General features: G+C 40.9%; 1 protein-coding gene across 6 annotated transcripts in view; it reads right to left on the bottom strand.

Annotated features, from left to right (window-relative positions):
• Positions 1–24,493, bottom strand: part of CELF2 (CUGBP Elav-like family member 2) — a 378,834-nt gene that overhangs the window by 78,589 nt on the left and 275,752 nt on the right. For all 6 annotated transcript variants that reach the window (XM_082279909.1, XM_082279906.1, XM_082279907.1 and 3 more), the window contains one exon: positions 1,475–1,523. In XM_082279909.1, coding sequence (XP_082136035.1) covers positions 1,475–1,523 — 49 coding nt within the window. The remainder of the gene's footprint in view (positions 1–1,474; positions 1,524–24,493) is intronic.

Below are 24,493 nucleotides of genomic sequence, written 5' to 3' on the forward strand. Positions count from 1 at the left end.
TCAGTCCTTCTGCCCATCCAGGTGCCTTGGCTTCTATTCTGAGCACTCAAAGACAGCAAGAAATTACTGCTAAAACTCTGGGAAAATGCTCTTCACTCAGAGGGTATCTGGGCACTAGAACAGGCTCCCCAGCAGGTGGTCACAGCACCAAGGCTGACAGAGCACAAGGAGCATTTTGACAATGCTCTTAAGTACGTGGTGGGATTTTTGGGATTGTCCTGTGCAGGGCCAGGAATCAGACTTTGAAAATCATTGTGGACAGATATCCATCCTCTCCAACTCAGAATATTTAATGATTCTATGACTCCAACCTGAGAGAACACCCCCTCCTGTACAAATGGGTGACAGCTCATATTTCCTGTGCTTATGGCCACTTTTGTTTGGAAAGTTATCATATTGGGAAACCTAGCATAATGTGAAGTTTTAATTTCCTTCCAAACTTCATAATCCTTGGAGAAGCCTGAAAAAGGGATGCACTACAATTAGCAAAAAAAGAAGCCTTAAAAAAGCCTTGCGGAGAGATTTAGAGCCCAATCATAATTTACATTTGCAGGTATGTAGATCTCTAAGTGCACGGCTTCTGCCCTGATTACTAATTAATGAGGTGCAAAGATGCCTGTTGGAGGAACCAGCTCTGATTATGTGGGCCTTATGGGAAAATGAAGCTCTTGCAATCTAAGAAGGCAGATGATATCTTTAACATATATTTTAGAAAATTACAGGAACAAATCAAGGGACAAAATATACACGTATATATTTTTAAAGAATCACACGCCGCCAAGTTGCGCTACCATTCGATTATCTTATTTCCCTGAATATATAAACCTGGCATGTTTAATAGACTTAGCCTGCCATCTATTTTGCATGTCATATACATCCACTTAGGCAGTACCCTAGTATTCCAAGTGGATATTACTGTCTTTATAGCATTCATTTTTCAATCGTTTTGAGGAATAAGTATACAGAGAGCTCCAAAGTGGGTTTCCCAGCTCATAATGAAGCATATGATTAAAACCTAAATTTGGCTCAGATTCAGAATGGCATCATTCTATAAAAATGTAGTTTTGGCAAATGTTTAAGGCTGATCATGTGCTTACATAGTTTCTTAACACAGGTATGCCTTTTTGTTTATTTTTAATTTTCAGCATTGACATTTTATCTCCATCTTATCGATCTCAGGTGCTCCCACATTAGCTCACTGTTAGGAGAACCCAAGGGAAGGATGTATGCAGTAAGGTGAGTCATGACGTACAGCAGGTACAAGGAAGACCTTTTTTGAGGACATTTCCTTCCTTCTTTAAAGCAGAAGATAATAGGGAGTTCAGAGCAGCTCAACACCTTCCCAACATGTCAGGTGTAGGGAAACTGCCTATCATTTTCACCACAAAAGAAGTAAAGCAATAACTCTCACAATGTTGTGCTTACTTTAGTTTAGAGAGAGACACAATTAAGTAAAAATAAATTAAACACATACCATTTGACTTTTCACTATCTGCGGGTTTCATCTGAATAGGATGATGCATCTAAAAACAAAAATGAAAGAGAGTAAGGCAGGTTGGATAGTTATAAAAAATCAAGAGTCATGTTTTTAATGAAGGGCTAAAAAGAGACAATTTAATATTAAACATGTTGAAATTATATAAATTCAAAATAACACTGTATAACCCTTATAAGAAAAAATAAAATGGTAAAGGAGTATTTTATAATGAGGAAGATTAGAAAAAAAAAGTTCATTGGGCCCATAGGACTCATATAAATCTTTAATTTGCTGCATCTAGTTTCAGAAGACCTCTAAAGTTACAGCCCTCATTAGTTTATGGCATGCTTGGTTTCTGTTTTACCAACTTTTTTTCCTTGAGCTCAACCACTGCCAAAACCAAGATGGAATTTTCAAGTAATTTAAGAACTAGCAAGCATTTCAAACATACTCAGAGGAGTTGAGTTTGACAAATGAACTTTGCTTGTAATTAAAAAACTGCGCTGATTCTTCCAGGACTAAAGAAGAAGAGATCTTGATTCCTAAAATAGCTTCCTATAATTATTTAGTATCTGATCTTTTTGTTTTAGACGACGTTATACATTCATTCATAAAGCTTCCACCACAACACGTAACAATTCCGGCTTCCATAAAAACTCCAAATCCTCTTTCCTTTTCAACCTCTTCCTCCATTCATGTCCCTCTTACTGCAAAGGAAACCAACACCTGTGTGCAGCTTCCCATGCTGAACATTCCACCTTGGCACACTCGGTCTGGTGTGTCCTCAGCATTCTCTACTAAATAATTCAACACTGAACTGTTGATAGCTCCAATAAAATTTCTACAAATGGCCTTTTTGTTCTCTCAGGAATAATAACACCACAACAGTTGGGCTCCCTCATGATCAGAGTGTGTGAGTTTTCCACAGGACATTGGTGATAGCCAGCCCTGTGGCCACTGTGGTGTGTTCAGGGAAATTTTATTGCAGCTTCTCAAAAGCCTCCAGAACTGATCTCACATTGAGATTCAATGTGGGAGACGTTTAAGCTTGCAAAAATCTCCCCATTTTTATTTTCTTTCGTGGGCTCTGCATAGTTGCTGGGATTTGACTGCACAAACCTTCCGGCAGCAGCAGAGCCACTGCCTTTTCTCTTCTCAACAATTCCTTACCAATTCATGTGAACAGGTGAAAAAATGTATGCTCTTTCTACTTTTGTATCATTTTTCAACACAGTGCAGCTGAGTATTGCCTGAAAATGTCAGAGGCAATTCCATTTTTTTAATAAAAGACTGTTATGACAAATTCTGGGAAACAAAAACAGCTGAGCAGGAGAGAACATCCATGCCCTCATATCAAATGTGCTTTCAAAGCTGCACAGAAACCCACATCTGCATTACTTTTGGTGAAATAACTTAACCACCAGGGAAAAAGTTGCTGGATTCTTTAGAAAATATAAAATATTGCTGTGAATGTTTCTGTTAGATTTACTCGAAGTCCAGAACGCTCCCTGGCCTTACAAATCAATGTATTCCCTGTGTTGCTTGCACAACTCCCCGTGTCCTCGGGAAAGACAAAGCCACAAGGTAGATGTGGTTGCTGAGATGCATAAATTTGCTTCAATTTTAACAATTCTGTTCTCTTTGAATCATTCGTTTCCTAAATGGACTTTAATAGCCCAGCACTTGTCTGCCACCACTCTTATTTAATCAGTTTTATAGAAAAAAGGGAACTTCTATTGTTCTCTGTCTTCTTTAGTGCTTAAGATTTTTCCTGACATCAACAATACACTGGGCACTGCAGGAGACTTAAAATTCATGGGAATGTGAGGTAGCATTTCCACTCAGCAAGCACAAACTGAAAGAAGAAAAAAAGGTGTAACTTGTTCCACAAGGCCATTGCAGGTTACTGATGTCTCTGAGGAGCAATGGAGTGGTAAGAAAATAGAGGAAAGAAAGGCAAGTATTGAAAATTCAGGAATATGCAGAATATATGAGAAAAACCCAACCCAAATTCAGGCCTTTTGTAGGCAGAGGATCTATTGCTCTTTACAGCTGCATTTTTATGCCCCTAAGAGGAGGTATTTTGAATAAAGGTTATTCTAACAATGTTAAAAACCTCTCCCTTTTCAAACTGCCTGAACCAGAGAAGCCAACTTTAGACCAAATTCATGTGAAGAAGTTAGTTTTGCAGCCCATGGTCACAACACAAAGATCAGTTACCTGACAAGCACATTCACTGCATATCCAAAATCATCCTCTTCTGTTACACATAATTACCCCAAGTTCATTAACTCAGTAATCTGGTACACTCACGAAGCAAAAGGCAAGATTTCACATGATGCTTCCACTGGGTTTTGACTTGATTTCAAAAGTTCCTGCTAAAAACTCATGGTCCAAATTCTCTTCACAGCATCAAGCTGAATTTGGGAGTGATGCGATTGCGCTTAAAATTAAATCAGTGCAAAACTAATAAAAGATCCAGCTCTGGCCTGGAGAGTTTAAACTGCAGAACACCCCCAGAAAAATGGATGTGATACACAAACCTGGCTTCAGCGAAGAGGAAAGTGGAAAAATACCTTAGTGACAGTTTCCTAACATGAGAGGGCTCATGTTGAAGCTTGTTTAACCCTGACCATCACCAATTGATACGTTAACAACCTTTAACACTAGATTCAATAAAACATGCCATTTATAACCTGAAATGGGTTTTACAGAGTCACTGGTTCGCATCTCATTATTAAACTCATTGCTGACCTCTAGAGACAGCTGCCGTGACAATACATATTATAAGCTCTCTACCCATAAAATATTTAAAAGTAGGTGAAGAGAAGAAAAGAAAAGAAAAGAGAAAAGAGAAGAAAAGAATGGCTCTCAAAGAAGTGTGCAGTGAATAAGAAAATTAAAGGGGCAGAGACAAAAGCTAAATAGGTACTATACTTTCACTCTACAATGAGCAAAAGAGAAAATAATCTGTGCATTTTATATCTTCCTCGTATAACTGCAGGCTATAAAATAATAAAATAGCTGTGCTTTCCCAGGCCCTCCAAAAGATTATAGATGATATAAAACTGTTTCAAATTAGATGCCACTCACTAGAATCATGTCATCTACCGAAATGAAGGATTTCCTGTCTTATCAGAAAGCTGTTATTGTAGCTATACATCACTTATGGATCTCAAGGTAAGTGATTTCTCAGTATGTCATGTTGCCACGCAGAACAACAAGAAAAATTTTCTTCTTTTCTTGGAGGAATCTTTGCTTATGAAAACACAGTATTTATGAATGCACACTTACAATTAATAAAGAGGCAAGAATAAGAAAAATAACCTCAGCAAGTAATTTATAGACTTGAACATCATCCTGTGCTCAGAACACACAGTAAAAGAGAACAACACAGCTCTCAGGCAAGTTCTGTCTAAGCGTGGGCAGCTTCCCCTGGCAAGCACGGTGCATGGGGATATCAAACCCAGGCTGGAGTCCGGGCTGTAAGGAACAACCTCTCCTCATCAATATTACAGAGTTCTACTGAACACACTTGTGCAGCAAGCAGGGCACAGCCTGCCTTTCCTACAGGCGCTCTCTGCCCATCGGTGTCAAAACACACCATGCCACTGTTTCACAACTGAGAGCAGGCAAATGCCTGTTGCCCAGGGTTTCCAGTGCCTTGTGGCAGTGCTGGCAGCAAAGTGGGGGGCTTCACTGCTGCCTGCACTGTCACAGAGGCCACCCAAAGCCCAGGGTCAAGCACATCACTGCCTCTCCTTGGGTGCATCCCAAACAGGGGTGCTGAGGCAGTCCATGGGAACCAAAAAGGCAAAGAAACAATTGTCAAACATGCAACCCTGAAAATCCCCCTGAAATTAATGAGAATCTGTCTGCTGGCTATGTCCAGGGCAGCAGCAGGACCACACCATGGCCTAGAATTACAACTGAATAGTTACGTCTTTTTCCCCCCTTTTCTTGAGTACATCTTGCTGTATGTAAACATAACTTCATTAGAGAAAAAAACCATAGCAAAGCAACCCAATGCATCTCAAAGGCATGAAACCTCTCCAGCTTTAGAGCCTCAAAGTCATCTTTTCAACAATAATAACAGTACCTATTTACATTCTTGTCAAAGCCATGTGACATCTGCATGGGAGAAAACAAGCCGGCTAAGAGTCTATTTCTGGCAAAAATATTGCAAGGAAATTAGATTAACCTGGGTGGAATTCTATCTGGGAATTTGGAGTCTGTCGTGGTGATTAAGTCATCATTTCTGTCAGATTACTCTAATCGGCTGTCAAATACGATTCCACAACCCCATCTGTAACTTGGCATCCTCGTTATTCAGTCGATGTTACCTTCTGTATACAAAACAAACACCAAACAAGGAGGTGTGTGCAGTCTAGCATTTAGCAGAGTCATTAGCTGTGATTACTATTGTGTGGTTGCACATTGCACGAGGCGATCAGCTCATGGTTTGTTTTGTTTAGTCAGGGGATGCTTCAAATCAGGTGTAATCTTAAGCCTGAGGTACCAGGGGTGAATGGAAAAGAATGGTCTCCAGGCATGGATGAGCATGGGATTGGCACACTCCAAGATACCACTGCATCAACAGCAAGTGCTTAAATCACATTTCCGAGTTTTCAATGTATTTGCTGGAAAGGCTTTTGGGCACCTGCTTTCCACCAATTTTCAGAAGAGAAATGGGCATTCAGATATTCTGGGTAGACTAAAGACTTCCTGCGAGCAGCAATGTCTGTGAGGGAAGCAAGGTTTGTAGGAGGAGGCATTTGGCACTCTAAATGGTCTGTATTGGCTACTTTAGTAAGAGGTATTCTGTTAAACGTGAGTATGTCAGTCTTACATAGGACTTTGGTGATTAAAAGCAGGAGATGCCTTTCACTGGAGATGAAGGAGACGATGGGCTCATTTTGCTGCAGCTGTGTTGAGTCTGTGACATTTGGATACCCTTCAGCACCTCTGAAACTCTTGCCACCTAGACGATGAAAAATCTTTTTTTTATGGTCCATTGCAAAAGTACCTTCATACGTGATTACTACATCTATTAGCAGCTTTTATTCTCCATTCCTGCCACTGTGGATGCACATGCCTTGCTCCTGTCATTCCTTGTGCCCTGAAGAAGGAAAACCACTCCACAAGAAAGGACTCTGAATGCACACAAACCTACCCCCACCTTCACCAAGCTCAGTACGGCAGTCAAAGATCACCTCCTGACAGTCCTCTAAAGTTAAGCAGAATATGACTTTTCACCATCAGAGTTGAGGGATTGTGTGTGGAGAGTGTTATCCATGGCTCCTCACTCCTTACCATTCCTGTCCTGTCATCATCTTTCTAGAATACTTTAAAGCCATCAGCAGATTTCTAGAGCTCTCAGCCCTTTTTTAGACCTGTCCCCTTCCTCCCTTCCCTGTCACCTGTCCTGGCAATAAGTTTCTAGCCATGACCCAGCTCAGTTTGTCCATTACCTGTCACCCTCATAGACCACATTGCAGAGAAACACCACACAAAATGGAGCTAAACCTTCCCCCAAGCAAAGGGTAAATTTGAAGAACATGGGTTACTTGGGTAATATCCAAACCAAACAAAAAGCAATAGGATTAAATTATGACAGCTTGCATATATCTTGTCATTTCTAGCACTTTGGGACTTGCTTCTTGCTAGCATTAATCATTGCTGAAGCCAAAGGGGATTTATTTCATATTTTCTACATCTCAGAATTGTAAAATGTCAAGAGAGAATTTTGGAGACAGAAGAAGAGACATTAGACTTTAATTAAACCCTAATATTCTTTTTGGGGGAAGGATTATAAATTCAGAGACTTTTTGGAATCAACAGGAAAACCAAAGATGAAGGAAATATTAAGGAGCAGCAGAGACAGGCAAAGAGATCAGAAGAAAAGCACCTAAAGAGGTACCAGCATGAAAAACAGTGGGAAAAAAATTATGCTCTTTGCCTAACTCTGGTCTGGAAATGAATTCAATGCTTTCTCCAAGCTCTTCATCCAATTAGTGAGTGGAGTTTAATTTGACCAGCAATCCAAGGAAAAAACAACACCAACCAGATTCCTGAGAACCTTTACTGAATCTGGAAGTCAGGAGGGAATGTATTGACCTACCAGAAGATTGGGGGAAGAAGAGAAAATACTTCATAAGAACCAGAGAATTAAATGATTTTCAGTGTCTTCAGAGACCACTGTTTTTCTGGACTACTATGTGCAGATACCTCTACACACACCCCCCAAGCCCCTCATTTCAGCTTTTAGCACCCCATTTTTCCATAAGATCTATCAGAAGAGCTCCTGAACACTCATTTCTCACATCATTTCATTGCCAACTGGTTTTGCTTTTTAAACCCCTGTGACTCACAAGTAATACAAGTTTCCCAGAAGTGAAAGAGGTGTATTTTCCTATTGAAAAGAACTGTTTAGAATGACTTCTCTAGGGTCAAACTAACTTGAATTACGCAGTCAATATCTGGCTAGTGCTTTGGGAACTTCTCTGGGAACTGGGGATAATCTCCAAGGCCAAATAAATACTAGTGAATAAAAGAGGCAAAGGACAGCTCTCTGGCTCTCAAAAGAAGTGGCGTGGCACAGGTTGCATTTACACAGCTATACTTCTCCTTCCACTTGAAACAGGATGTCCATGCCCATACTGCCCAGTGGGAACAGTGTCTAGCCCATGTTCTTCCCCCAAACATGCCCACACACCAGGCAGGAAAGTGCCAACCTGCACCATGCTCCTGTTGCTTCACCAGCACAGGCAGAGTTTTGGATTTCCAGCAGTGGTTGAAGTCATTCACCTTCGTTTTTTCACGGGTAAAAGGAGGACAAATGTGCATTCATCACTTAGAGTCTCACAAATAAATGTAAAGCAGTTGCTGTAACTGCCTGAGCAATGGCACAGCTAGAAGATTGTTTGCTGTCATCCTTTCATAAATCCCAATTTAAGGGATTTAAGCTGTGTTAGGCATTCATACAATTTTAGTAGTAGAAGAATGTGATCTGTTGCTTGGCCTCCTAGATTACTGTCAGACATATATACATGCTTTTTCTGGAGTGAGAGAGAGAGGGAGAGGGAGGGAGGGAGGGAAGGAGGAAGGGAGAGAAGCAAGAGAAAATGAATATTGCTGGTGGGTGCCAAATATAGTTCATGCGGTAATGCATAACATCATTATTTTCTATTTAGAACACAGAAACAAGCATATAGCTTGCTTAAAACACATTGTTTTACCAGAGAACACTAAACCCACTGAAATCAATGGCTTTTGGAAGCTTTCCAACTCAGTCATTTGCAATCCACTACACTCTGTGGTTTAAATTCAAGTTAAATTAAACATTAGTTACAGAGACTACAAACAATGCTGTGCTTTAAAATAATAATAAAAAATAATAAAAACAATAATAGTAATAATAATAGTAATAATAATTCATCTAGTGATCCCTTCCACAGTCACCCCCACATCCTGCTGTTCGTCCTGTACGCTTGCTAATTAGGCTGTAGGACTCAGTCTCTTTTAAAAGTTGTACCCTGATATAGAAATTAAAAAGCTGGATATCTTAGAATTGACAACTTCACTTCCTAGCGAACAAATAACTACTGTTGCTCTTTTAGCAGTTCTCCTCCATTTATTTAATTCCTTAATTTCTTACCTCCCACACTAATGGCAACAACTGCAAGACACAGGCAAGCCAAACGGAGTGGAGATAAAGAAGGGGAGGTGTGGCCAAAAATTGTCTCTTCAAAATCACATGGAAAGCAAAGTTATTAACTATCTTTTCTTCAAACAAATGAGCCTTTACAGAACCTATTCAATCCTAAAAATAGACATTAAGTGGGATTCTGTAAGTTGTTGGGAATAATGCCTTGGGGATATTTTGCATCATCCATGCTTAAAAAGCAAACGCATTAGACATCTGAGCAAAACATCAGATATTATTTTAACAGCAAGAGTTATCCATCTCATCGGCAGCAGCAATAACTTCTGTTGACATTTTGGCAATTGAAGTTTGCATGTCAATGGGGTGGGGCGGAGAGATAACAGAAGTCTCTCCGTGACATTAATTGACTGGGTTTTAACACCCATTCGAGGTAATTGCGAGGGGCAAAAATCGCTGCCCAGGTTTGTGAGCAGAAAGTGAAGCGCAGTGAGGCGGCGGCTTGCCCAGTGCCACGCAGGGAAGCGCTGCATGGCCCGGAAGGACGATCCGAAGGGAGGGAGCCAAGCTGTCCGCGCTGCATCAGAGCCCAAGCTCCTCACGCTCTAATTGATTCCTGTCCTAACACCACTGCAAGGTACTCACTGCTGCTATCCCTTTCAGCAGAAAGGAAGATGGGATAAAGGCATAGAGGCTCCATGGGATGCATCTGGAGTTATTCCACAACTGAAGCCAAGTTTATCAAGCCAAAATCTTGTCATTTTATCATCAGGTATAGGTAAGATATAAATTAGCGAGTGTACTCTACACAAGCAGGGTTTTTTTACAATACTACTCCCTAGATACCCTACTTGAGAGGTAACATAAGAACCTGAAGCAGTGATCCAGGACTGCCGGAGGAACCAAATGCCAGCCAAGCTGTTGTGGCTTTGGGATGTCAGCTAATAACTAATGTAGCCTTGTGCTGCATTGGGTGGATTTGCCCAGCGTGACCTAAGATGCCAGGACTCAATTCCCAGCATGACACAAGCCTTCCAGTCAGTGTCCCACTGGACATGACTCAAGTGTTCTGAAGATGTACTTTCTTCCATCTCCCCAGTTGGGTGTTTTTTTCCAGAAGTCAACAGGAGACTGAGCCTTTAAAGGGAGTACTTTCCCTTCAAATCTAAGAACATCCCCCCTCTCCCATATTAGTATTTGGAAAACAGAGCCAGAGCAAAGCCAAAACATGCTACCTATTAAGTCATCTTCTACGTAAAGTCTTCACATGGGAATAAAAGAGAGGTCCCTCAACCATCTCAAAAGGGGAAGGCAGCAAAGCAGAGGCTTGTTCTTGCTTGAGTGATTTGCAAAGGCAGATTTCACATTCCTCCCAGAAAAAGCCAGATTCCCTGCTTAGGGAGCACTGACTCCTGAGGGCGTATTCAGGGAATTTTGCCCTTCTCAGAATCTGTGAAGGCTCAAGATGAAGTCCCCATTTTAAAAAAAGACCTTTCCTTCTGCCCAATGAAAATATTCAAGTAGCTCAGTCTGTGGTCACCATTTTAGGGTGCTAATGTTCAAGCCTGATCCACAGGAAACCCCTCCCTTTCTACATAAATCCCTCTGATTCCACATCAACTTCTTGGATAATTTTTAGAACCTTGTTAAGAAAACAAAGCAATCCTCTGCCCTATCCTTCTTCTTTCCCAAAAACACAGTCCCAACCAAAAATAAAAGAAATTTTCTTTCAGGCTACCAATGATTGTGAAGACATTTAGTTTAAATGAAAGGTTTCTAAAAACATGCAATGGCTTTTGTAATGCAAAACGTAAACTCGGTTCTGAAGGAGGCCAAAGCACCCAGGATATCAAATGCTTATTTTGCAGGAGTTTTATTTTAAGACTTATGCTGTTCTGTGCTTGCTTGTTCTCCTCTGTGAACTATGCTCTGGGAAAACACCATGTGATTATGCTCATCAAATTCCTCTACCTTTGCCAAGCTGGAATTCAGGAGATAACTCTTTAAAAGGAATGACTAGCAACAGCAACATTTCAGAAAGACAAGAAACCATAGTCAGGTGATCCTCTGTTTCTTTCACAGTGTTATCTCATCTACACTTATCTTCTTAATTTTTTGCTTTCATTCAATAAGAGAAACTAGCCTCAGCCACTCCCCTAGTTTCACATCACAGACTTTTCTGTTCATTTGCTAAGTGGATCTTCTGCCTGACTCTTTCTGCAGCATGGAAGGTCACCTTGATCCAACAATGCTCTTGGGCTCCTCGTCTGACAGAAACTAGAGTATTATTTGGTACAAAACTCAAATTCTAGGCTATGGGAATTTTTTTTAATGTAAAGCTTTTTTAAAGTTCTGTTGGAAAGCTCTCCTATTTGCATTACAATGTACCAGCAAGAACCTCTTATACCTAAAAAGTGTGATTGAGGCAAATCTAAAATAAGCCCCCAAAGCATCAAAATTATAAAATCTATTGAAATTCTACCTTTTAAATTAGAGAAAAAGGGTACAATATATAGAAAAAGTTGGCACTGATGATGTGGGGCCACTGCCGTTTTCACTTTTCACTTAGCAAAGGTATGGAGATGTTCTGAGTCTGGAATACATGTCTCGATTCACAATTCCCTCCTCTCCAGAAGGCAGACAGGCAGTTAAATTCCTCCCTGTTACCAAACACAGACCAATCCAGATTTCTTCAAAGGTCAGACGTGAGCCCCAAACTACTTGTCAACAGGCATGCCTCTAAATATTGCAGGGAATAGCCAAAGCATTCAGGTAGAAAACAGGTTTTAAATGAAGACATCAAAAATCCTACTCTCCTGACTGAGATCAGCTGGGCTAAGTAGTACAGTTTTATTGTTGTACCAGCAGAGCCATAATATTTTACGCCAAATGAGGATATGGCTCATAAATTCTATTTAAGCTCTCCATGAGCTGAAGTTACAGGAATTTTCCACGACTATCCAATATCAGCATCCAAATAAAAGCTCTCAGTGTTATGCCAATAGTTTGCAATGGCGAAATAATCTGGCTGTGGAGAGAGAATGAAAAAGATAGCTCAATATTTAATCCATCTTTGAAAACAGAAGGATACTGCCACAAGTCTCCAGCCGTAAGAACACACAAACACACACTGTCCACATGAAAATATGAATGTCTAGTTGTGTATACATACAGTTACAAACACCAGTAAGAGTCACGTTGAGCAACCATGTTATTTTTAACCACCCGTCATATGAACTCATTCTCTTTAATTTTTTAGCATCTCTGTAGCTAATGTACTCTGCCAGTGCTTTCTTTGGGATAAGGAAAGTGGTTTGCATTCAAACTAAACATGCAGCATATATTTATAATGCTAATCTTTAGGAATTCCAATGCATTTGAATATTTCTGCCAATAGGTGTTTCGAAAGTTAAACAAACAAAAAATAAATGGACAACATTAGCAAAAACATATATTTTTGAAGAATGAGTCAGTTCCAGCTGGCTGTGGTGTTTGGATCGAGCTGTGATTAAGTTTTCATTAGTAAAAGGGACAGTGCTAGGAAGAGTAAGACCAAAATCAACCTGCCTCCACCCATCTACAAAGCTCTAAACCAGCATCTGACTCCAAGCATGAATCTTAATGCTTGGGTCCAGAGACTGGGGCCCTTGATTCTCTTGAAAAAAAGCAACAACATGCTTCACTTAGTGACTATAAACGTCAGTATGTGAAAAGTTGTCTTCTCTTACTTATTCTTCACTGCTACTGTACTCAATTAGAAATTTTCTCTGTGCTGTGCCCCGTGAGTTACATCTTTATGTGCAACTTGCCTAAAGGTCAAAGAAATCTCTTTGCGGAGATGGCTTCAGGTGGAACAGCTGGAGGCCACGGAGAACTATCAGGAAGGTCCTCTGATAAAATCAACTGAGCTAAAAGCTCTTACATCATTCATCCTACCTGCTCCAAAGGTAGCATTTAGAGCTACTGGGAAGTCTTGAACTCCTGGTTTCTTGGCATATGCTGCTTTTTCTGAGAGAAGCTAATGCAGCCTGGGGGCTGTTGCAGTGTCAGTGAAGCTAGCAGAGGGCAAGGAAAGCACAGGGGAGGAGGAATGGGTGCAGAAAAGAAATTTTCCCCATATCACACCCTCTATTTTTGGATTTTGTGTCAACAGGGAGGAAGACAAGTAGCAGACAACGAGGGCTGTCAGCTTTCAGGCCACTTTTAAAGTGGGATAAATCCATGTCATTCTTTGCAAAATGAACAGGGTCACAAGAGGCAAGGGACACGCCTGCCTGAGCAACCCCCAGAGCCCTCCAGACACAAGTGTATAAGCACAGCATTTAGACAGACTGTAGCTCTTACTTAGCAAGATCTTTCTTTTTGGTTAATCACATACTTTTGTACAAATAGGAGGAGTCTATATTTACCCAGCATAGCAATTTCTTTCACTTCTTAGCAGTCAGAGAAATCAGAGATGAAAAAATCCAGCAGCTCATCTTGAATGACTTAATGCCAATACAGGATTACTGCCTATCCCATATTTTCTAATACTTTCCTACCCCAAACACCCGCAAGGACTGGGATTGAACTTTGTTTCTTTTAGACGATTATTCTAATTGAACTGATACTGAGTATTTTTTCTTGATACTTGATCTAAGCTTTACTTCACCTCTTATGATGGTAAACCCTTGGTTCTGTGTACAACCAAAAATAATTCCCATTTGTCACTGGCATTTGGGCAATACTTGGCCCTGGAGGAAATAAATGCACCATCTTCATGGATGCTGCTGTGGATGCTGGGTGAGGTGCTCCCACAACAGCACTTATCCTTCTCTGTATTCTCTGCAATATTTGAAATGAATATACTGTATAATAACACAACACATTTTCCTCTAAGGTATTGTCAGGAATTTGCCACAAAGTAATATTAGTTGCTGTCTGGTGGATACTTGCTCAAGTGATGGTCTAGAAAACAAACTCCCTTCAATCATTTGAGCCATTCACAGCTGAATGGAAATATAAAGGTATCACATCCCTCACATCTCTGCACAAGGCTGCAATCCCTCTGAGAGATTCTGGCAGCAGTAAGGAACACTGAGTGTTGTATTCTTGTGCACTTCACTTGTGGAGGTACCAGATTTTCAGTTCATAGGATCATGGAATGGTGTGGGTTGGAAGGGACCTTAAAGCTCTTCTCATTCCAACATCCCTGCCACAGGCAGGGTGACCTTCCACTACACCAGGTTGCTCAAAGTTCTTAGTTTAAAACTAATCTTATCCTCTGATTAGTGTCTTATTTTCCACAATCTTACTTTCTTCAACCCACAATCCTATGTTCTCTATCTTGAAATCAGTGATAAGCCTCTATTCATACTTTCTTAGAGACCATTACAGACTTCTAATTATTCCTTTCAGACATGAGCTTCTTTTTCAGTTTCTTTCTCTGCTTTCTCCCCGTGTTTCTCCTTCAGAAGAGAAAATTTCCACTCACTGCAACTTGTAACAGTTGCAAGTGGGAATGGGTGAGCATTCCTAGGGTGAATGATTGAGGCAGTGTATTAATGAGATGCCCTGATACATTGCAAATTCCGTTTGCAAAGAAGTTCCTTACTCTAAGCCCTGCTTGCATACCCACCCCCCCGCCCCGTCTGAGTTACAATGGGGCAAGAGCTGGGATTGACTGCAGACTGCTTTAATGCCACTCTTAATGACAACTTGTGAAGATTAGGAAGTTGTCAGAATCAGATATCAGCAAAAGCTCCAGCTTGCTTTGTGAAGTCAGTCTGAATTAATTAACGGGTAGCTTTCCTTTGATATCGCTTTGATATTTGACTGCAGCTGGATAAAAATCAACCACAAAGGAAGCTACATTTTGTTTACCACTGCTTAAGACTCTGTTTAGCTCAATGCGATTTTTTTTTCTTTTGCAGTTTTTGCTTTTTTAACTTCCCTGGCACAAGGCAGTAGATACAGGTTTTTGCTAATAAGTGGAGTTATGGTGGCATCTTTTTCAATGACTGTTTCCCTCTGCTCCTGCAGATAGTCAGGCTACTGTCTGGTAGCAAAGCCATTACTGATGTCAGCTAAGCTGAAGGGGAAAAGATGGGCCATTCCAAAAGTGAGACAAATATTAGCTTTTCCCCCTCTGTTACCTATTAAAAGGTATTTGACACTTTAATTGTAGAATCATACAAAGGTTTGGGTTGGAGATGAGCTTAAGGACCATCTAGTTTCAAAGTACCCTGCCATGGGCACTTTCCACTATCCCAGGTTGCTCCAAGCTTTGTTCAACCTGGCTTTGAACACTTTCAGGGATGGGGCATCTACAACTTCTCTGGGTAACCTGTGCCAGAGCCCCGCCACCCTCACAGTAAAGAATTTCTTCTTAATGTCTAATCTAAACCTACTTTCTTTTAGTTTAAACCCATTCCTCTGTGTCTTATCAATAATTGTATTTGCTCTCTGCTTTACAGGGTGCTGATCACTTGCTCCACACGCTGACAGCCTAAAATATAAGCTCTGCAACTATGTGTCTTCCATGACTTTCCAGGGTGGGAATTCACAGCCCATTTGAGCATCTCTAAAGGCTTTGGATGTCTACCAAGACAATCACATTAATATGTCTCTTCCCCAGATTGGTGCTTGCACCCAAATGAATCCCCGAGTATTTCTACCAGCCCCAGTGACCCTGCTGGCAAGAGGAGGAAGGATTTCTCTGCACACCACAGGGGAAGAGCAGACAAAGAAGTGGCTCTTCCAACTAAGCTAATGAAGATGATAATTTCTTCCAGAGAATGAGCAAAAAATCAATTATCTCTCTAGGTCTGCAAAGAGTGTTTTTAATTAGGCAGAATATGATTGTCCAAAGTGTGTTATTAGAGCAGGAGACTCAATCAGAGCACCCACTTTCACCTGGTTTTTGTAGTATTAGGGGGTTTTTGAGTACCACAGAGAAGACAGAACTTTTCCTCTCTTACCATGTACCCTGTCCTATTCAGCAGCACGGTGCACCTGCCCAGTGTGGTTCATTACCCAACTGAGATGGGGGAAAGCTGGCTGGGGCTACCTCAGCTTCCTGCACCACCACAGGAGTGCAAACACACAACGAGCCAGCATTACATCTCTTCAACAGCAATGAGCCTCAGAGCAGAGGGGTTTGAAGGAAGCAGCACAGCTCACAGGGTGGGACATAATGGCACGAGGTTGCTGAACAAACAGTCTCTCTGTTATAAACATGCCATGAGGCCCAGGCTCCTCAGTCATAACATAACTCAGATCCACGGGTGCCAAACATTGCTATCAAGGCAGGTATATGGCATCCAAGGGCACCTCTAATGATGTTGCTTCCTGATGCCTGCAACACTGTTTATGATCTGCCTTTCTAATTTCACTATTGTAGGAATAGACAGACAGCTAGGAAGGCTCCCTGAACTAGTTTTTCATTATGAAGACAATTTTAATAGCTCGTGTTGTGGTGCTAATGAGGCTGACTGAAGCACCTGTACTTTCTGTTCCAGATAACAGAAAACAGCTAACACCAGCAGGAGGATAAATAGCTGTTTAAGAGAGTGCCTGGGCTATTATCCTTAGCTAAGCACCCCACCTAAATCTTGGTGAGCTCTGCAATACCCTGGAGTACTCCAGTGATGGCCTCTCGATTTTCTTCAGAGATTTCTGTTCTGAAGTGCACAGCAAAGAGTTCTCCAAGTCAGTGATTTTTGGGTACCCAGCTTAAAAGTGATATCCTGTGAACTGATCCTCCACCCTCACTGACTAAGATGTTCTAAGTTGGACAAAAAAATCTGGAGGGATTTTGCAAAGTGATGACCTCAACTGGTCAGAGTTATGGAAACCAGAGGTCTCCCAGTGACACATGCCAGAACCGTTTGGCCTTTAGGGGATGGGCTTCACATTAGTGAATTTTTCTGAGGTCAAGCCACTATTATGCATTACTTACTTTCCAACCCAATATTATTATACTGCAAAGCTGTGCAAAAAAAAAAAAAAATTTCCTGAACTACTCCCAGAGTTCTCTAAAAAAGCTAGAGTGTATCTAACTGCTTTTGCATCTGGGCCAATGTGCTCTTGCTTCCCAGCAGGAAAAGCAACAACCTGATATGGATGTGCAGGATCTAAACCACCTCACTGATGCCCATGCCCTGTGCAGCTCTGCACCCTCCTGAGACACCATAGGGACATCACTCCCCTGAGTAAGGCAGGTCGAGGTTTAGCCATCTTCTCTCAGTGCCTCAGCAATGAATCTTCCTGCACTTCCCTGTTCTTGGAGAGTCTCTTCCAAATCTTTGATGCTTTTCCAAAGAATAAAATACTTACCAGAGCATGGACTCATTTCCAGATATCACAGTACTTGAGTCACTGCCCTCAGTAGCAGGCAACCATGTGCTGTTCCTTGCTTTCTCTCACTCCCACAAGAATTTGACACTTTCATACAGCTGGAGCAGCTTCAAGAGGAGAAACAGTGACCCCTAATCTTAACTAAGTCCAGTGGTGAAGGCTCTGTTAGGTCGATCTAAGCTAAATCCTTTCAATATACAAGGCACAGAGGATATGAACTGCATTCTCCCTGCATGCCAGAAAGTTACCCTAATGATGAGGCTGTGAATTTGGTGATGGTGAATTTGACCCTCCATCCTTCAATGAGAAAAAGGAACAATGTAATTATGAACTAAATGTTTTGCTCAATTTAGAGAAGCTATTTTCACTTGGTCAATATTCTCTTCTCCCTATGCCTGCACAACATCCACATTCTCCCACCAAGCTCCAAATTCAGCTACTTACAGAGATTTCACTGGGTTTCTAAGCCACTTTTTTCCATTTTATAAATCCAGGGCTGGTGATCCATTCTGTGTTTCGCAGCAATGGTAGGTCCAAACCCAACTTTTCTACTAAGGTACCTGAACTTAGTGCAAATATTGATTTTCACTGAGGTGGTGGAGTCAGTGTAACATTTTTTTTGAGGGGAAAGAGCAGGGGTAAAAGTGGTGGTTTTGAATAACCCTGCCTGCCCCCCCCCCCCCTCTCGATTTTTTCTGAGCTGGGCAAAGTGTATCATTAAGTATTTTAAAGGAAGGAATGGGCCAGATTCACTTTCTCAACATCATTCATTGTATTATAGCTCCCTTCCTGGGAACAGATGCTCTCTGGGAATTCTCCTCTTTCCCATCTGGTTATTTTTATCATTTAAGCAGTTCTATACTCTTTGGATCCTTCATTAAACAGCATTTGGCCATACTATATGGGTACTGAATTAGTTTAATTTGTCATCATAAATCAATCACTGCAAAGCCTTAACTAAGTTAATTGCTCTTTGAATTCCCTTTCTGTTTGTCAAAATCTCTCAGAGTCACTGATATATCATATTCAGGCTATTATTCAAGTCATATTGGATGATTACCTTTTTATTACAGGTAATTTTTACATAATGTTCATATCGTACTGACAAACCATAAGGCTTAAAACAGAGAAGGGAACTGGATATTAAAAAACTGCTCCATAAAGGAGAGTGCCAGCATAGTCATCAGAAAGAGGCTCATGATGTTAAGTGAGAACCAGAAATACATTTGGGTTTTTTTGCTTCCTGTTGGACAAATGGTATTTTATCAGAAAGTGAATGAGGTTTCATAGTAAGTCATCACGAGTGCCTGCATTTTGAACCAGATTATTCTAAAGGTTAAATAACCTGCTAAGCCAATTCTGCACAGCCCTGAGATTTTTCTCCCACGTTGACCTCAAGCCACAGGTCCCCAGATGGTCTGTGGCACTTCCTTGACCATACCAACACTGTGGCACTGAGCACGAACAAATGTGTTTTACCTGAGCTGGCCCAAAGGGACGAGGGAAGCCCCAGAGCAGACTGGCATCATGCCAGTGATTGCCAGCCTGGTGTAGGGTAGAACTGACCCTACTGTGAATGGGCACCAAAAGAGAAGAACAGCCCAAGTTCCTCTTCAAAGTTCATTTTTTTCCATATTCTACACCCCTAAATGGACTTTGAGGTTTCCTTACAGCAAGTACACAACTTTTGGGCAAAGTTCCCTCTAAGCCAGTCCTGTTTCCCTATGAGGTCAAAAAAGTTTAATAAAACCAGTAGTGATTCTTACAACGTAAAAATTAAAAATGTTTCCCTTGACAACATCTGGCAAAAAAGGAAGCCATGAATATTTTACAAAAAGAAGTTCCTACGAACTCCACCTTGCTGTGAAAATATTGAGAGATTCCTCAGAATGGTATTTCTTCCTTGTTAAACCCTTAATCAAATAAATTCATACAGCTAATGTCCTAATTTCATGCCAGAACTTCAATACAAAAGGTTTGCTGCTACTTGGAATATGTATATCCCACTTGAAATAAGAACCACATAAACCATGACTCTTTTAAAAGCATGGGAGTGCAGAGTGTGGGCTGTTAATTATTGTTGTGATAACCTTAAGTAGGAGGATATATCAAAAAATGTACATAAAGACAACAAATAACCCTTACCATGTCCAATAAATCTAACTTCAAATACAGAACAAAGACACCAAAGAGTTTTAGGCGTAGATTTTACAAATGGATGCCCATTGATTTCTAGCTTCAAATAACCTCTGCATGACATTAAAGGTGCATTTATTCAGCTACTTGGCTCCAAGAATCCAACCAACATATAGTGCTCTTGTGTTACTCTGCACTTAACCCTTGCCAGGAAATCCTACCAGATTCACTTGTCAGCAAAAGAGAGCACATTCTGTTTTTAAAACAAAGCATGTTAAAATTAAAACAAAAAACAAATGTCAGCGCCATGAAGGCAGTTAAAGCAGTCCCTGAATACAGCTCTGAGGTTTGCCCTCTATACAGAAGCCAATTTTCACAAAGCAGCAAATTAGAGCATGGGGGAACCAAGATTATTACATCTAACTGATGGTACAGTATAAATTTAGATGGGTGGAATTTATTGGATTACTCTGTTTAGGGAATAAAAGTTAAACACCTCTAACGAAGCCATGAGATTCTTAATGAAGATGAGACTAGTTAAGGCCTCAGTTCTACATCTCATCCCAAAGAAGCCCATTTCTAAGATCATTATTACATTCAAATTGAGTTTTTCCCTCTTCTCCCTTCTGCCTTTTGAAACAAAATCCAAATGAACACTCCAAGAAAACCTGACTCAAAGCTGAATAATATAAACCACATCCCTATGAGCTGTGAGGGTATAAGCAACCTGCTCCCATGCTATGTTTGAAAAGACACATCTGAAAATTCATGTTGTTCATTTGCAAGACATAAAAGCTACTTGTGATGCCAGCACCAAGTAAACAGAAGAGAACTGTCCCTATTTCGTTGATCAGTATCATATATCATAACAATATGCCTGTATTTGTCAAACATTGCATATCTTCTTCTCTACCTAGTAGCAATCCTACATAACAAGTGACATCTAAATATTTATTTTGGGAAAGATAAAAGCTACAATATATGACAAGGAATATTATGACTGACAGAGAGATTATATTAATCATGAGTAAAAAGATGATGTTTGATCCTACTTGTGCAGAAAGTTTTAAAATTTTTTTTTAAAAATCTTTTAAATGAATTCTATCCTCAGGAAAATGATTAAAACCAGAAAAGCCTTGAAATGTCAGCTGGTGACATGTTTTTCTTCTTTATCTTTCTTTTTTGTTGTTGTTGCTGTGAAAAAAAAAAATCTGAGAAAATACAGCAAAGTGCATCATTAACTTCTTATTAATTTTATAATACAAAGGCAATTCAGTTAAAATAGTAGTGCTGCAACTTTAAATTACAGAACTAGCTTGGTATTTAATGAGAGATTTAGCACAGCGGGGTTTCTGTTAAATTAAGTTGTGCCTTCACATCACAGTGGGAAAACAGGTGTATATTGGTTTAGAATTATGGAAATGTTGACTAATTCCAAGGCTTGTAATCAAACAGCAAGGCACCCTGCAATATTTTCTTCCAAGATTCTGCATTAATCATTTATGTCTGGTCTCATTTTCTTCATGTCCACTAAAAGGGTGCAGCTCAAAGGAGCAGATCAAGCGCTGGTGTTTTCATGTCTCTGTTAAGGATGAGGTCCAGGCAAAAAGCAGAGATAGAGACATAGCACTACAGGCTCTGCTCAAAAACCTACTTAAATTAAACTGAACATGCAGCCTTGGAAGGGGCATAAATTTCACACTAAACCCCCACTTTTTTGGCTTCACTGGTGCTGATCCAAAACCTGCTTACGAAGCCACATGGAGCAAGTCTGCATTTAAGAAATTAAAAGACTAAACCCAGAAATAATCTAGGCTCTATCATTAATGAACACAGAGCTATTCTCCTCCATGCTTCTGCAGCAGCACGGGTTACACCTGAGTGCAGGTAAAACACAGACAGGTTCCAACAGCCACAGCATCCCTGCAGTGCCCTGCTCCTGCCTCTGCCAGCTTTCCTTACCTTACACTAATAAATCACCTGCCTTTCCCTCAGATTTTCTCCCTGGGCTATTTAAGGATGCCTTATCTGATGCACGGTGGCATTACAGCAAAAGGGGAAGGCATAGATTCTTTTGTTTCCAGGAGACACCTTATTACTGAACCTCCTACTGATCATACCTCGCTTACTGGAAGCAAGCTGACATTGATGCCCAAATGAACCTGATCCAAATTCATCCCCTCTTGTAGTTCTGTCAGAATATTGCTTCCATTTGCTCTGAGACTATTTCACACACAGACCTATCCACTACCTATTCCTGCTCATTCGGTAAAAGGTACTTAGCAGGCAAGAGGAACAATACAGAAATTGCTAAAATTCACATAAGGAGAATCCTGCTAACATGAAGCATTTCCAGCATGTGTGCTACAACTTTAAAGCATGCTTAAATGAAGTTATTTTGGGAATACACAGATGCAGCATAACAGTATCCCCATATACACTGAATGTCAAGCATAGTGCATGTGCGAAATATAGAATCTGTTACATTATATATGCTGAATCATTGTGAAAGACAAGCAGTAGAAATGTATTCAAGTTGCTTCTTTTTATTAGAGGCTTCCCTTTAAAAAAGTAAGTATAAAAACTTATCTCATAGTAAAATCTAAACACCTCTGGCCATATCAGGAATATTTTTAAAGCCAAGGCCCCAGAGTCATGGGAATCCAATTTCCATATTTCCCTAAAAGAAAACTTTGTAACATTACAGTCAGGACAGGAAAAAACAGCTTGGAAAGATAAATTTTAAATGACAAAGAGCTAGAGAGGGCTTTAGGAAAAAAAAAAATTTTTTTGAACGTTATTTTAAAAACATCAGAAGGTACACTGGTGTCTTCAACTGTGGCCTGCTCATTAGCTCTGCAGAAGTGGAGGAGTGCTCAAGTAAGATGTAATGCAGAGATGAGCCAGCTTTGCCACCTGTTTGTGAGGAAGTCAGAGAAGGAATGTGCCTCTCTGAGTTGCCCACTGGGATAAATAAGATCTCTCAAAACATAGCAACCAGCTTGGGGGACTCAGGGAAGAACAGAAAACAAAAGCAGCTGGGGGAGCTGGGTTTGTTTAGCCTAGAGAAAAGGAGGCTCGAGGGGACCTTATTACTCTCAGCAAGTCCCTTACAGGAGGGTGTAGCCAGGTGGGGGTCGGGCTCTGCTCCCAGGAAACGCAACAGGACGAAAGGACATGGCCTCAAGCTGCACAGGGGAGGTTTAGGTTGGATAACAGAATGAACTTCACTGAAAGGGTGGTCAGGCATTGGAACAGACTTCCCAGGGAAGTGGTGGAAACATCATCCCTAGAAGTGTTCAAAACACAACTGGATATGGCACTTTGTGCTATGATTTAGTTGACGTCATGGTTTTTGGTCAAAGGTTGGACTTGATCTTGGAGGTCTTTTCCAACCTTAATGATTCTGTGATTCTAAATGGACTATCTATTTCTTAAGGGGGTAATGTGCAGATATTGTGGTAGAGCTTCAGAGATGCTATCTGGGCAGGGTGCTGCTCCAGCAGCTTGGAATCACCTCCATCCTACCCAGCCAGTCCACACAGCCATTTGACTCAGCATGATGGAGACCAATTACTCAGTGAGTTGGTTTAGGTGCAACATTGAATGGGATTAGAGAGCACTTGTCCAAGGGCTCGGCCTTTGCTGGTGGTGGGGATGGGAACCAACAACTGGGGTTGCAGAGCCAGGGGATGCTGAGATTCAGCCTGAGCTCCAAAGGGGTCTCAAAGGGAATCGTCCCTCAGAGCCTTCCTTTCTCTCTCGAGGATGGCACAAGTGCCAAGACTCCCACTGGGAGGCTTGCAAGGTCTTGACACTGTCCCTTGCAAGGGCCAGTTGCTGGAAAACACCACTTGAAGCACCACAACTTTTCTCCTGCTTTCCTGTGGCTGGCCTACCTTTGCAAATGTCCTACCACCATTCCCAGCATTTCCATTACAAATGACAGAGGAATCCTGTTTTACCTTGGTGGCTCAGCAGGGCTCATGGGTAACTGTCCAACACACCTCTCTACACTGGTCATTTCCATGACACAAGAGTTGGCTTTCCTAGCAGAAAATCACTTGTGTAAAGTGAACTGGCCAGATATAATTTTTCAAACACAGTGTCCAGTTTCACACACAGCACATAGGAAGTAAAGGAGATATTGGCCATATAACTGTCAGTCCAGTCAATGCTCTCTTTATTTACACAGTGTATTTATTTATTTTCATGTCTGTAACCAGACACTACAAACATATACTTGAACACTTCTCCTACATCAAGAGGAAATATACCTCCATCCTTTCCTTTTTTCTCTTCCATCCTCAAAGTATTCAGCAGAGAAAATGAAAACAGTGGTACAAGAATATTTCAGAGTTAAGACATGCAATTACCAGTGATATACTTCTCTGTAGCCCTGTAATTTAAATATAAAATACCATAGGAAAACACCAAAGGTATGGTTTGTACAACACAAACACAACTGTTCTGAATGCTGGTGCCAGTGGGAGTAGGTGGTGAGGAGAGGTGATGTCAGGGGACAGGATGACACCATGCAAACAGCTATGTGGTAACACACCCCACAACATCCTGAGATGTGCAGCCACTGCATTCAGGTTGTTTAGAAACCATGTGGATAAGGGCTGCATTTAACAACGTTGGCTGTGTTTTGTCTTTTTGTCTTCTCTCCCTTTTCAAATGTGAAGCCCCAGTGGTGCAGTGTTTTCCTGCTGTATGTTTTGTCTCCTTCCTCCCTACCCCTTAAATAAATTTAAAAAAAGGATCCAAACTGCTCTTTGGCCACTGTCTCTAGTCAGCAGAAACCAGCACGCTTTCCAGCCAAGGGACTTTCTAGAGAACAGCAACTGCCTTTGAACATGATGCCATTGCTACAGGAT

The sequence above is a fragment of the Coloeus monedula genome (assembly GCF_965178545.1).
Source record: "Coloeus monedula genome assembly, chromosome: 4".
Lineage (NCBI taxonomy): Eukaryota > Metazoa > Chordata > Aves > Passeriformes > Corvidae > Coloeus > Coloeus monedula.